This window comes from Mus caroli, unplaced genomic scaffold, assembly GCF_900094665.2.
Source record: "Mus caroli unplaced genomic scaffold, CAROLI_EIJ_v1.1 scaffold_18264_1, whole genome shotgun sequence".
NCBI lineage: Eukaryota > Metazoa > Chordata > Mammalia > Rodentia > Muridae > Mus > Mus caroli.
Genome location: NW_018388674.1, coordinates 748 through 12699, shown reverse-complemented (window position 1 = coordinate 12699; position 11952 = coordinate 748). Strand labels below are relative to the sequence as shown.

The 11952-nt window shown below is 37.3% G+C and overlaps 1 protein-coding gene across 1 annotated transcript in view; it reads right to left on the bottom strand.

Annotated features, from left to right (window-relative positions):
* Positions 1 to 11465, bottom strand: part of LOC110287734 (vomeronasal type-2 receptor 116-like) — a 16665-nt gene extending 5200 nt beyond the window's left edge. Inside the window, exons 1-4 of the mRNA XM_021154281.2 lie at positions 11169 to 11465; positions 10036 to 10842; positions 7955 to 8182; positions 6626 to 6749 (exon numbers count right to left, since the gene is read on the bottom strand). Coding sequence (XP_021009940.1) covers positions 6626 to 6749; positions 7955 to 8182; positions 10036 to 10779 — 1096 coding nt within the window. The 5' untranslated portion in view covers positions 10780 to 10842; positions 11169 to 11465. The remainder of the gene's footprint in view (positions 1 to 6625; positions 6750 to 7954; positions 8183 to 10035; positions 10843 to 11168) is intronic.
* Between the last annotated feature and the right edge of the window lie 487 nt (positions 11466 to 11952).

The following is an 11952-nucleotide window of genomic DNA, read 5'->3' as shown; positions in this document are numbered from 1 at the left end:
CAGATCTAAACAATGTCTATTCTCAAGAAATGGGTATGGGAGGGGTACAAGGAAAGAGTCTGGTGCAGGTGTAGCAACTCAGGATTGGCTGGGCTGTGGTTGCTGGGGAGATTTTCTGACTCTTTCTCAGCAACTAATATCACAAACACCTGGCTTCATCAGTGGGCACACACATGGGTTCAAGGAATGGTCAAAACATTGGCAGACACACAGGTTCAAGTAGTGGCCAGAGCATTGTGCACCTCTATTTTTCTAAATCAGTGAAGCTAGTTCTGCTAACAGTGACATCTATCTCGCCAATTTTAGGGCTTCTGTGACCTTTTACGTTCTGTCAGGATCTTTCACTACAAAAGGCTATACTCAACAAAACTGGAAAACCTGGATAAAGTGGACAATTTTCTAGACAGATACCAGGTACCAAAGATAAATCAGAATCAGATTAATGAGTTAAACAGTCCCATATCCCCTAAAGAAATAGAAGTAATCATTAATAGTCTTACAACCCAAAAAAGCCCAGGAGCATATGGGTTTAGTGCAGAGTTCTATCAGAGCTTCAAAGAAGACCCAATTCTAATTCTCCTCAAACTATTCCATAAAATATAAACAGAAGGTACTCTACCCAATTCATTCCATGAAGCCACAATTACTCTGATACCTAAACCTCATAAAGACCAAACAAAGAAAGAGATCTTCAGACCAATTTCCCTTATGAATGTCAATGCAAAAATAGTCAATAAAATCATTGCACACCGAATCCAAGAACACATCAAAAAGATCATCCATCATGGTAAGTAGGCTTCATCCAAGGCATGCAGGGACGGTTCAATATATAGAAATCCATCAACGTAATCCTCTATACAAAGGAACCCAAAGACCAAAACCACATGATTATCTCATTAGAGGCTGAGAAAACATTTGACAAAATCCAACACCGATTCATGATAAAAATCATGGAAATTCAGGAATTCAAGGCCCATACCTAAACATAATAGAAGCAATATACAGCAAACTAGTAGCCGACCTCAAACTAAACGGAGAGAAACTTGAAGCAATCCCACTAAAATCAGGGACTAGACAAGGCTGTCTACTTTCTCCCTCCCTATTTAATATAGAACTTGCAGTCCTGGCCAGAGCAATTAGACAACAAAAGGAGGTCAAGGAGATACAAATTGGAAAGGAAAAAGTCAAAATACCACTATTTGCAGATGATATGATAGTATATATAAGTGAACCAAAAAATTCCACCACAGAACTCCTAAATCAGATAAACAGCCTCAGTGCAGTAGCTGGATATAAAATTAACTCATACAAATCAGTGGACTTTCTCTACACAAAGGATAAACAGGCTGAGAGAGAAATTAGGGAAACAACATCTTTCACAATAGTCACAAAAAATATAAAATACTTTTGTGTGATTCTAATTAAGGAAGTGAACGATATGTATGATAAGATCTTCAAGTCTCTGAAGAAAGAAAAAAATGAAGGTCTCAGCAGGTGGAAAGATCTCCCATGGTCATGGATTGGCAGTATTAATATAGTAAAAATGGCTATCTTGCCAAAGCAATCTACAGATTTAATGTAATCCCCACAATATTCCAACTCAATTCTTTACTGAGTTAGAAAGGGCAATTTGCAAATTCATCTGGAATAACAAAAAACCTAGGATATCAAAAGCTATACTCAAAAATAAAAGAACCTCTAGGAGAATCACCATGCTGGACCTCAACCTGTACAACAGAGCAGTTGTGATAAAAACTGCATGGTAATGTTACAGCGACAGACAGGTAGATCAATGGAATAGATCTGAAGACCCAGAAATGAACACAAATTCCTATGGTCACTTGATCTTTGACAAGGGAGCTATACTATCCAGTGGAAAAAAGACAGCATTTTCAACAAATGGTGCTGGCACAACTGGTGGTTATCATGTAGAAGAATGCGAATTGATCCATTCTTATCTCCTTGTACAAAGCTCAAGTCTAAGTGGATGAAGGAGCTCTACATAAAACCGGACACTAAAACTTATAGAGGAGAAAGTGGGAAAAATACTTGAAGATTTGGGCACAGAGCAAAAATTCCTGAAGAGATGAGTAATAGCTTGTGCTTTAAGATTAAGAATCAACAAATGGGACCTCATAAAATTGCAAAGCAATTTTGTAAGGCAAAAGACACCATCAATAAGACAAAAAGGCCACCAACAGTTTGGGAAAGGATTTTTTTCAATCTGAAATCTGATAGGGGAATAATATTCAATACATAGAAGGAACTCAGGAAGCTGGACTCCAGAAAAATCAAATAACCTTATTAAAAATGGGGCACAGACCTAAACAAAGAATTCTCAACTGAGCAAATAACAAAGGACTGAGAAACACCTGAAAAAATGTTCAACATCCTCAATCATCAGGGAAATGCAAATCAAAACAACCCTGAGATTCCACATCTCACCAGTCAGAATGGCTAGGATCAAAAATTCAGGTGACAGTAGATGCCAGTGAGTATGTGGTGAAAGAGGAACACTCCTCCATTGCTGTAGGAATTGCAAGCTTGTACAACCATTCTGGAAATCAGTCTGGTGGTTCCTCAGAAAATTGGACATAGTACTATTGGAGGATCCAGCAATAGTTCTCCTGGGTATATACCCAGAAGATGTTTCAACTGGCAATAAGAACACATAATCCACTATGTTCATAGAAACCTTTTATAATAGCCAGAAGCTGGAACAAACTCAGATGTCCCTCAACAGAAGAATGGACACAGGAAATATAGTACATTTACACAATGGGGTACACCTCAGCTATTAAAAACAATGAATTTATGAAATCCTTAGGCAAATGGATGGATCAGGAGTATATCATCCTGAGTGAGGTAACCCAATAACAAAAGAGCTCACCTTATATGCATTCACTGATAACTGGACATCAGCCCTGTACTGGCTGGTTTTGTGTGTCAACTTGCCACAGGCTGGAGTTATCACAGAGAAAGGAGCTTCAGTTGGAGAGATGCCTCCACTAGATCCAGCTGTAAGGCATTTTCTCGATTAGTGATCAAGGGGCAAAGGCCCCTTGTGGGTGGGACCGTCTCTGGGCTGGTAGTTTTGGGTTCTATTAGAGAGCAGGCTGAGCAAGCCAGGGTAAGCAATACAGTAAAGAACATCCTTCCATGGCCTCTGCATCAGCTCCAGCTCTCTGCCCTGCTTAAGTTCCAGTCCTGACTTCCTTTCATGATCAACAGCAGTTTGGAAGTGTAAGCTCAATAACCCCCCCCCCAACTTGCTTCTTGTTCATGATGTTTGTGCAGGAATAGAAACCCTGACTAAGAAAAATTGGTACCAGCATAGTGGGGTATTCCTGTGACAACCTGACCATGTTTTGTGTAGGACTGTGGGAGATCTTTGGAACTTTGGGCTAGAAGATCTATTTGGTGTTAAGAACTCTGTTGGATGTTGTGTAGGAGCTTGGAATATAATGTTGAGAACAGTGTAGAAGATGGAGGCCTGGTTTGTGAAATTACAGAGGGAAGGTTAAAGACTCTGTTCAGGGCCATTGCTATTTTGATTGTGAAAATTCTGTGGTTCTGGTTAGTTGGGGCAGAAGAATCAGCTGTGATTAACAAGATACCAGAACTACTAAAGCAAAAACTTTGCATTACTGGGACTATTGATGCTGGTTAGCTGGAGCTAAGAAATTAGCGGTGATCAAGAAGAGACCAGAATCATTGAGGTGACATCTTCTGGAAAGTGTTTTCTGAGAGCACAGAGGTTGTGTTCCAGAGATAGCCAAGGTTGTACCTTGTTCTGTGGCTCAACTTGGTAATGTGTAAGAGTTACCCAGTGGTACTGGTTTTGAAGGCATGAAAGAATCACGCAGAGCAGCTGAGGTTCAGTACTGTGAGAGGCCATGGAAGGCCATTGGTGAAGGTGCAGCCTCAGTTGCAATTGATGACACAAAACTGAAGGGGTCATGCAAAGGGGTTGAGGCTTGGCACCATGAAGAGTGCCTATGGGAGGCTATTGTTGAAGCCAAGTTATAGTGAAAGACAGCAGTGTTTTAGAGATACCAGGACCATGAGATTACCACCAAGAACAGCAGCAGCAGTGTACTACAGGCAGCTGGAGCATAAAAGACAATGTGTGTGTTATAAAGGGCATGGCTGGATTAGTGACCCAAGCCCTTAGAGGATCCCAGAAGATCGTGAGTTGGATCCCAGACACTGGACAATTGGAGTTTAATTTTTGATTTTGATTGTGACTGTGCCCTGATATTTTTCCCTCTTGAAGGAAGAAAATATTTTAGTGGATCCCACAGTTAAGAGACTTTTAATTGTAAAAAGACTTTGGATTTTAAAAGATATTGGATATTTTTAAAGGATTGAACTTTTAATATGTAAAGACTGGGACTTTTAAAGTTATTTAAGATCTTGGGGATGAATAAGAACTAATGGTTGAGGCTTACTAGTGATGTGTTTATGTGTCAAATTGACAAGGGGTCAATTGTACTGTCTGGTTTTGGGTGTCAACTTGACACAGGCTGGAGTTATCACAGAGAAAGGAGCTTCAGTTGGGGAGTTTCCTCCATGAGATCCAGCTGTAAGTCATTTTCTCAATTAGTGATCAAGGGGGAAAGGCCCCTTGTGGGTGGGACCATCTCTGGGATGGTAGTCTTGGGTTCTATAAGAGTGCAGACTGATTAAGCCAGGGTAAGCAAGCCAGTAAAGAACATCCCTCTATGACCTCTGCATCAGCTCCTGCTTTCTGACCTGTTTGAGTTCCAGTCCCGACTTCCTTTAGTGATGAACAGCAATGTGGAAATGCAAGCTGAATAAACCCTTTCCTCCTGAACTGCTTCTTGTTCATGATGTTTGTGCAGGAATAGAAACCCTGACTAAGACAAGACCAGAAACTTAGAATACCCAAGATACAATTGCAAAACACATGAAACTCAAGAATAAGGAAGACCAACATGTGGATACTTCCTCCCTCTTTAGAACAAAAACCCATGGAAGAAGTTACAGAGACAAAGTTTGGAGCTTATATGGAAGGAAGGATCATCCAGAGACTGCCCCAACCAGGAATCCATATCATAATTAGCCAACAAAACCAGACACTATTTCATATTCGAGCAAGATTTTGCTGACAGGATCCTGATATAGCTGTCGCTTGTGAGGCTATGCCAGTGCCTGGAAAATACAGAAGTGGATGTTCACAGTCATCTATTGGATGGAACATAGGGGCCTCAATGGAGGAGCTAAATAAAGTACCAAAGGAGCTGAAGGGGTCTGTTACCCTATAGGAGGAACAGCAATATGACCTAATAGGTACCCCCTGAGCTTGTGTCTCTAGTTGAATATGTAGCAGAAGATGGCTTAGTCTTCCATCATTGGGAGAAGAGGCCCTTGGTCTTTCAATGATTATATGCCCCAGTAAAGGGGAATGCCAGGGTCAGGAAGAGGGAGACCGGGGGTTGTGGAGCAGTGCCAGGGGAGGGTATAGGGGACATTTGGGATAGCATTTGAAATGTAAATGAAGAAAATATCTAATAAAAGCATTGTTAAAATTAAATAAATAAATAAATAAATAAATAAATAAATAAATAAATCTTTAAAAAAAAAAAAAGAAAAAAAATCAGAACACTCCATAGAAGTTGTAGGAAAAGTGCACGGGAGTCAGATGAAACAGAGGACACCAGAAGAACAACACTTTGTATAACAAATATGCACTGCTTACAATGAACACCCAGAGATTGCAGTGGGAATCACAGTGTCTACACAGGTCTGCACTAGGTTCTCTGCATATATACTAGAAATTTCAGTTTAGGGCTTAATGGGATCACTATGCAAGTGAGTCTCTGATTCTTGAGTGCTCTTTGGAATTTTAATTTTTCTACTGTCTTTTCCTCTATTGCTTCAAAATTTTAAAAATATAAGTTATTTTTATTCCATTTTCTTTTTATATCATAGAAACATGTTCAATTCTAATGAGAGACAGATAAAGGAGTAGATCGGGACGAGAGAGGAGATGGAAAGGAATCTGGAGAAATGGAGGGAGGGGAAATATATTCAGATTATATTGTGTGAGAAAAGAATCTATGTTCAATAAAAGGTAGGCAAACACTTTACATGAATACCTAACTTGAAATAAGTAAAATAAAAGAAACCTAACAATTACAGAGATTAAATATATGTACTGGAGAAAAAACCCTAACTTCTTAGTCATCTACTGTGTAAAAGAACAACAACAACAACAACAACAACAACAAAACGGCAACATACCCTGTACTGGAAATAAATATAAATAGAGGATGTGAGGAATCCTAGTGTTAAGTGAATCCTACACGTGAGTGAGTATTGTTTAAAAAAGTAAAGGAATGGTGCTAATTTCACTGTGTCCATGGTGAAATGAAAGAAACCATTAATTTGTGGGAAAGGTGAGTTGCAGGAAATATATGTGCAATAGATCTGCAATGTAATTCAAGGATGATTTCACTATCTAGAGTGTATGATCAATGCTTAAATTTCTAAACAGAGAATAAGAGATAATCTTTTACTTATCTCCAGTATTTTCCCATTGGCTTAGGCATATCTGACTCACGAGGACAAGCTAGAACATTCTCTGTAAGCACGTATTTACCTGTCTCATTGGAAATCTCATTGTTGGCACAGGGAATACAATCAAAGCAGCAGACAGCCTTGCCTTCCTGGGCAGCTTTCCTGAATCCAGGCCTACAGCTTTCACTGCACACAGACTGAGGAATCTAAGAGAAATGAAAGCTATTAACAAGCCGGGTGTGGTGGCACATGCTTTTAATGCCAGCACTTAGGAGGCAGAGACAGGCATATTTTTCAGTTCGAGGCCAGCCTGGTCTAAAAAGTGAGTTCCAGGACAGCCAGAGCTATATAGAGAAACCCTGTCTCGATAAACAAAACAAAACAAAACAAAGTTACTATGAAATTTCTATGCTTCTCTGAATAATTTGAGTAAATATAGCCTTTCTGAGTATAATTGAGTTGAGTATAATTTTCTAATGCTTACACCTGCAATTGAATCTAACAAGTTTTGTTATTGCTATTTTTATCAGGTTTTAGGCTACACAACCCACATATCTAAGTCTTGTTTGAACCTGAAGACCTTGATAAGTATATGTGTTTAAAGTAGTGATCAAGAAAGTTATGACATGCATTTAGATTTAATTGGTCTCTATGCTTACTGGCTACTAGTGGGAACTCTTATATTGAAAGTGGTTGTTAATGTTGACTGACAATTTTACAGGTCTTTGATTCATTATGGAAGTAAATCTTAGGCATCTCCATGAATAGTTTTATACTTGCACCTACCAGAGATAAGAACAACCAAGAAAAGTTGGTTCTGTCACTCACAGAATGTAAATATGATACGAGTGAGCAACCACATTTTCATCTCCAACTTCACTCTAACTCTAGTCTATGAAAACGTTGTCATCACCTCCTCTGGCTTTTAAAACATCCTTTGCCCCAATATAATGAGTGCTAACAGAATCAGCAAGAACAACCTATCTTCTCCTCAGTTGCTTTTTTTGATAATTTACATGAAGTAGCAATTCAAATATTAAACACACACACACAGACACACAGACACACATTGTCATACCATTAACCCTTTTTAGAGGCTGGGAAAGTAAAATGCTGCCTTACCTTCCTATAATTTCTACATCTTGGTGACAAAATGAACCTATTATTATTCTGAGGCAGTAAATATTAGACTGTCTAATTTTGAATAGACATGGATATGTTTAAGTTAAAATAAACATATCCATTGATCAGAGTCAAGGAATTAGTAATAGTCTCTGTTATCTGTTTTTATGTGAAGATCCTTATTGGTAGTTCAATGGTTGTTGGTACTGAGAGTTCAATGGTCATGACATCCTGAGATTTATCTTAGTTTTTATGAAAGGTCAAAGGATTGAGGGAAGTCACAACTCACCTTTGTAAACCCTGTAGGCCACTGTATCATCTGTTCACATAAAGAGAATTGTGGACCCTGCTGAGCACTTAGAGAATAGGTTCCNACTTTCACCTTTAATCCAAGACCACTTGGAAAATTCCAAAAATTAAGAATGTCATACTGTGCATCTAAGTTTCCTCCTCTATGAGTTGCTGTGTGTCTTCTCACATGACTTCTCATTATCGTGTTCTTTAGGAAAGGGTGAAGCTAAAATAAATACAAAAACATATGTTGTAAAACATAGGATGTAATAAAAGATTTTTTAAAAGTATTACAAAGAATCTCATTTGAAACAGCCATTTCCAGTGGAAATAGTGAAAGTCATGAAGCCAGGACAGCCATTTGGTCACAGTTCCAACAAAGGTAAACCAAATGCCTGAATCACTGTCCTTCAGTTTCTCTTTTGGTTTCGGTCTCTCCCTTTTGTATTCTTGGAAATTTTTTGCATTATGATTTATTATATGTTGTTTCTTGAGAAAATTATGTCTAAATTGTTAGGAAAGTCACAAACTTAATATTCCTTCTGTTTTTTAAGGCAATAATTGTATTTGGCACTATTTGGAAGTGTTCCTTATGTCCTAGAGCTCATGATAAGCATGAATAAGCACAAGCCTATAAAAATTACAAATAAGGCTATGACTCTGGGGATCTTCTTGGGTAAATGCCGCAAAGCACACCTAAATATTATAGATGGAACAGGTTAAACTCAGAAATATTAGACGAACTCTTACTGGCCAGAAAAACTGTAACTTTCTCAAGACCATTTTATTACAATACACTTAGAGCTCTCTGAAAATGTAGCTTTAGAATAGGGAATCATATAACATACACACGTGGACAGATGGAACTCACTAAATAAGAGAGATTGACTATAATACACTTTTACTATTTGACAGGAGACACAATGAAATTATATAAATAAAACATTACATATTAGTAATTACTATTCATGTAACATCCAGTTCAGATATTTTCTTTGTGTGGAGGACTTTAAAACTTCAAATACTTAAATACTTAAACACTTAAATGCAGGCTGTCATATAATAATTATGTTTGCTTTGCTGGAGACATTCCTTAAAATCTTTGAAATGTAATTCTAGGGTAGATAGTAAAAATAATATCTCTTCTATTTGTACTTTCTAATTTTGATTGAACTTCTATCCCCAAAGATGTAATGAAAAATAAAAAAAAATTGGTTGGAGACAAAATGATGTAATCTGTATTTCTTCGATAATTATTAGGCTGTCTATCTTCTGTGGAACCTGTATAAATGAAGAACATACCAGACTGCTAGTTAGTCAGAGCTTTGTGATTCCCCTGAAAATGATACATGGGACTCCTCTCTCACTGAAATGTTATGTTCTCCTGAGGAACCCTAACAACTTGTAGTGTTGATCTTGGCCCTCAACTCTTATAAGCCCAGGTGATAAGATTCATCGTTAAAGGAGCAATCAAAGATGCTGAATAGATAAAAGATACTTGAATTTATGTGCATTAAATTTCAAAGATCTCATTCTATACAAGATAAATCATTGAACTAAATACAGCTAAGTCACCTAAACACCAATTTACATGGATTGAACAAATTCACATTTCTTTATTAAGCTTACCCAACCTATTCACTTGTGGAATAGAACTTCTGTCCTTAAAAAGAGGGCCTAAAAGTCTGAAGTTTACTTTAAACTGATCTTTCACTTTATAATATTCTGTTGTAAATGCTCAGGAGCATTTTAACACAAAAAGATTTACTGCTCTGTCCTCTTCCCTAAGAAATAAATATGGGAAATATCAACTTTTCACACTGAAGTTATTATGAAGAAATTTGTTAGATAATGTTTTACATAATTCAATATTAACTTAAGTTTGTTCTTGTTCCTGGCACTCTATTCATAAAGAACACTTACTCGGGATTTAGCATTTACCTCCAGACAGAGAAACAATATTCCCTCTATTGCTTATTGACAGCTTAGTCTAAAATATGTGATGCTCAATTTGAATGCCTAAAGAAATAATAAAAATGCCACATTGTTGACATTATATAATACAGGAATATATATTACCTGCCACTGGGAGAATACCATTTCTTCACCTTTGGCATATGGTTGGGTCTGTATTTGTTGAAGATTCATCTCATGGATACTATAGGCAACAGCATACACAGCATTGTATATATTGTAGCCTTCTTCATTCATGGCTGGGTCAAAATGGTGTCTTGGAAGTAAATCCAAAGAAGCGTTGGGTTGGCAGTTCTCCAAAAGTTGACAATTAAATTCAGAAAACGAGCACTTGAAAAACAAAAACCAAAACTTAGGAAGATAGTTGTCCTCTGGGTATTTGTAGGGATTAACTGTTTGTACAAAATTCATAAACTCAACCATCTCTTCATGGTGGTGTGAAAAAATAAGACTCCCATGAAATGACTCTACCATAAAATAATCAGAGTGGGTATCAACATCCCATGAAGAGCTCAAGACCCAGACTTTCCATGTTACTAACAGTTGTGCAATATGTCGCATTAAACCTTGTACAGAAATAATGTCTCCATAAATAACTATGACATTTGCTGATGATTCCTCAATCTTATACATATTTTTCCATAGTTCATTGGAAAATGCATTCCATGCACTAGAGATAATTATCAAAAAGGCTATGCAGATACCATGGCTTTCCATATTTCCTCTTAAGTCTGATAGTATCTGAGTCCCTCTGTGATCATCTGGGATGATCAGACCAACCCAGGACCATCTGAATTGAAGCAACAAAAAAACAATAGCAAGTGACAGAGATGTGTCCTTGGGGGACATCTGATAGAGAGAATTAAACTGACCTTGTTCATTCAAGATAGAATCAAATGGGCCAATGGTGATCTGAAGAGATAACAAAATACATTGGCATCAGACACAGTCTTAGTCTTAAATCAACAGGTAGTAACAGTCAAGATGGTGATGGACTTGTCTTTAAATCCACTACATTATTTCCAAAAAATTGCTGACAGGCCTCCAATTGCAATTACATAGCTGGTCTTACCCACCCCTACTTTCATTCTTAGTAATGTAAATATGAATTTAATATAAAGTATATTCATACTTTCCTTTGATAGGTGGTTAACTACATTGCCACTATTTAAAATTTACAGACACTTATAATGTCAAAAAGGATACTTATCTCCTAGTTTCCACATCCCATTCCTCACCTGAGGTATTTTATAGAGTTGTAAAAATGTTCCAATGTGGGCAGATGCAGACCATGATGGTCCTGTAAGTACAACAGGTGACTTTCTCTTGTGTCCACAGTAACAATTAGGAAGGGGATGAATTATCCTTGTGCGCCATAGAAAAATACTACGAAGAATATTCTTTTCAGTAAATGGAATATTATAGATATCATATCCAATAGTTGTATTGGGTAGAAGATCAGGGTTTCTGTTGATTTCTTCAATAGCAAACAATAGGGCCAGAACAAACTGGTAGTTCTTAAACTTATACCTGCACAGATTTCATAAAATTACACAGGAGGAAGTCATAGATCATACAACTTTTCTATTTAGTGCAGTGATTTTGTAATGTAAATGCCAATGTTTCTATGAAATCATTATTATAATATCTTCTCATGAGTTTCTGGAATTAGAATATGGGTTTTAAGCAGATGAGATTAGAAGTATCCTATACTCACTAATTATTATCTCTGGGATTCTAGTTTATCACCATATTGCTTTATTTATCTTTCATATGTAGAAAAATAGCTGTCTGTGAATAAGGAATAAGGTTCTGAAAAACTTCAGAATTCTTGTGGTTTAGATCTTGCCCTTTTAGTCTCTATAACTTTGAAAGGACAATATATGTTGATCCAATCACCCACTTCTTTGTGACAATAGCCACCTTAAAAATTAGCACAAGGTTGGAGCACCTGGGGGAGCCATCTTAGTTCCCAGACCCCTCTAAGACTAATTTGCACAGGTCAGAGTGTGGATTACAGAT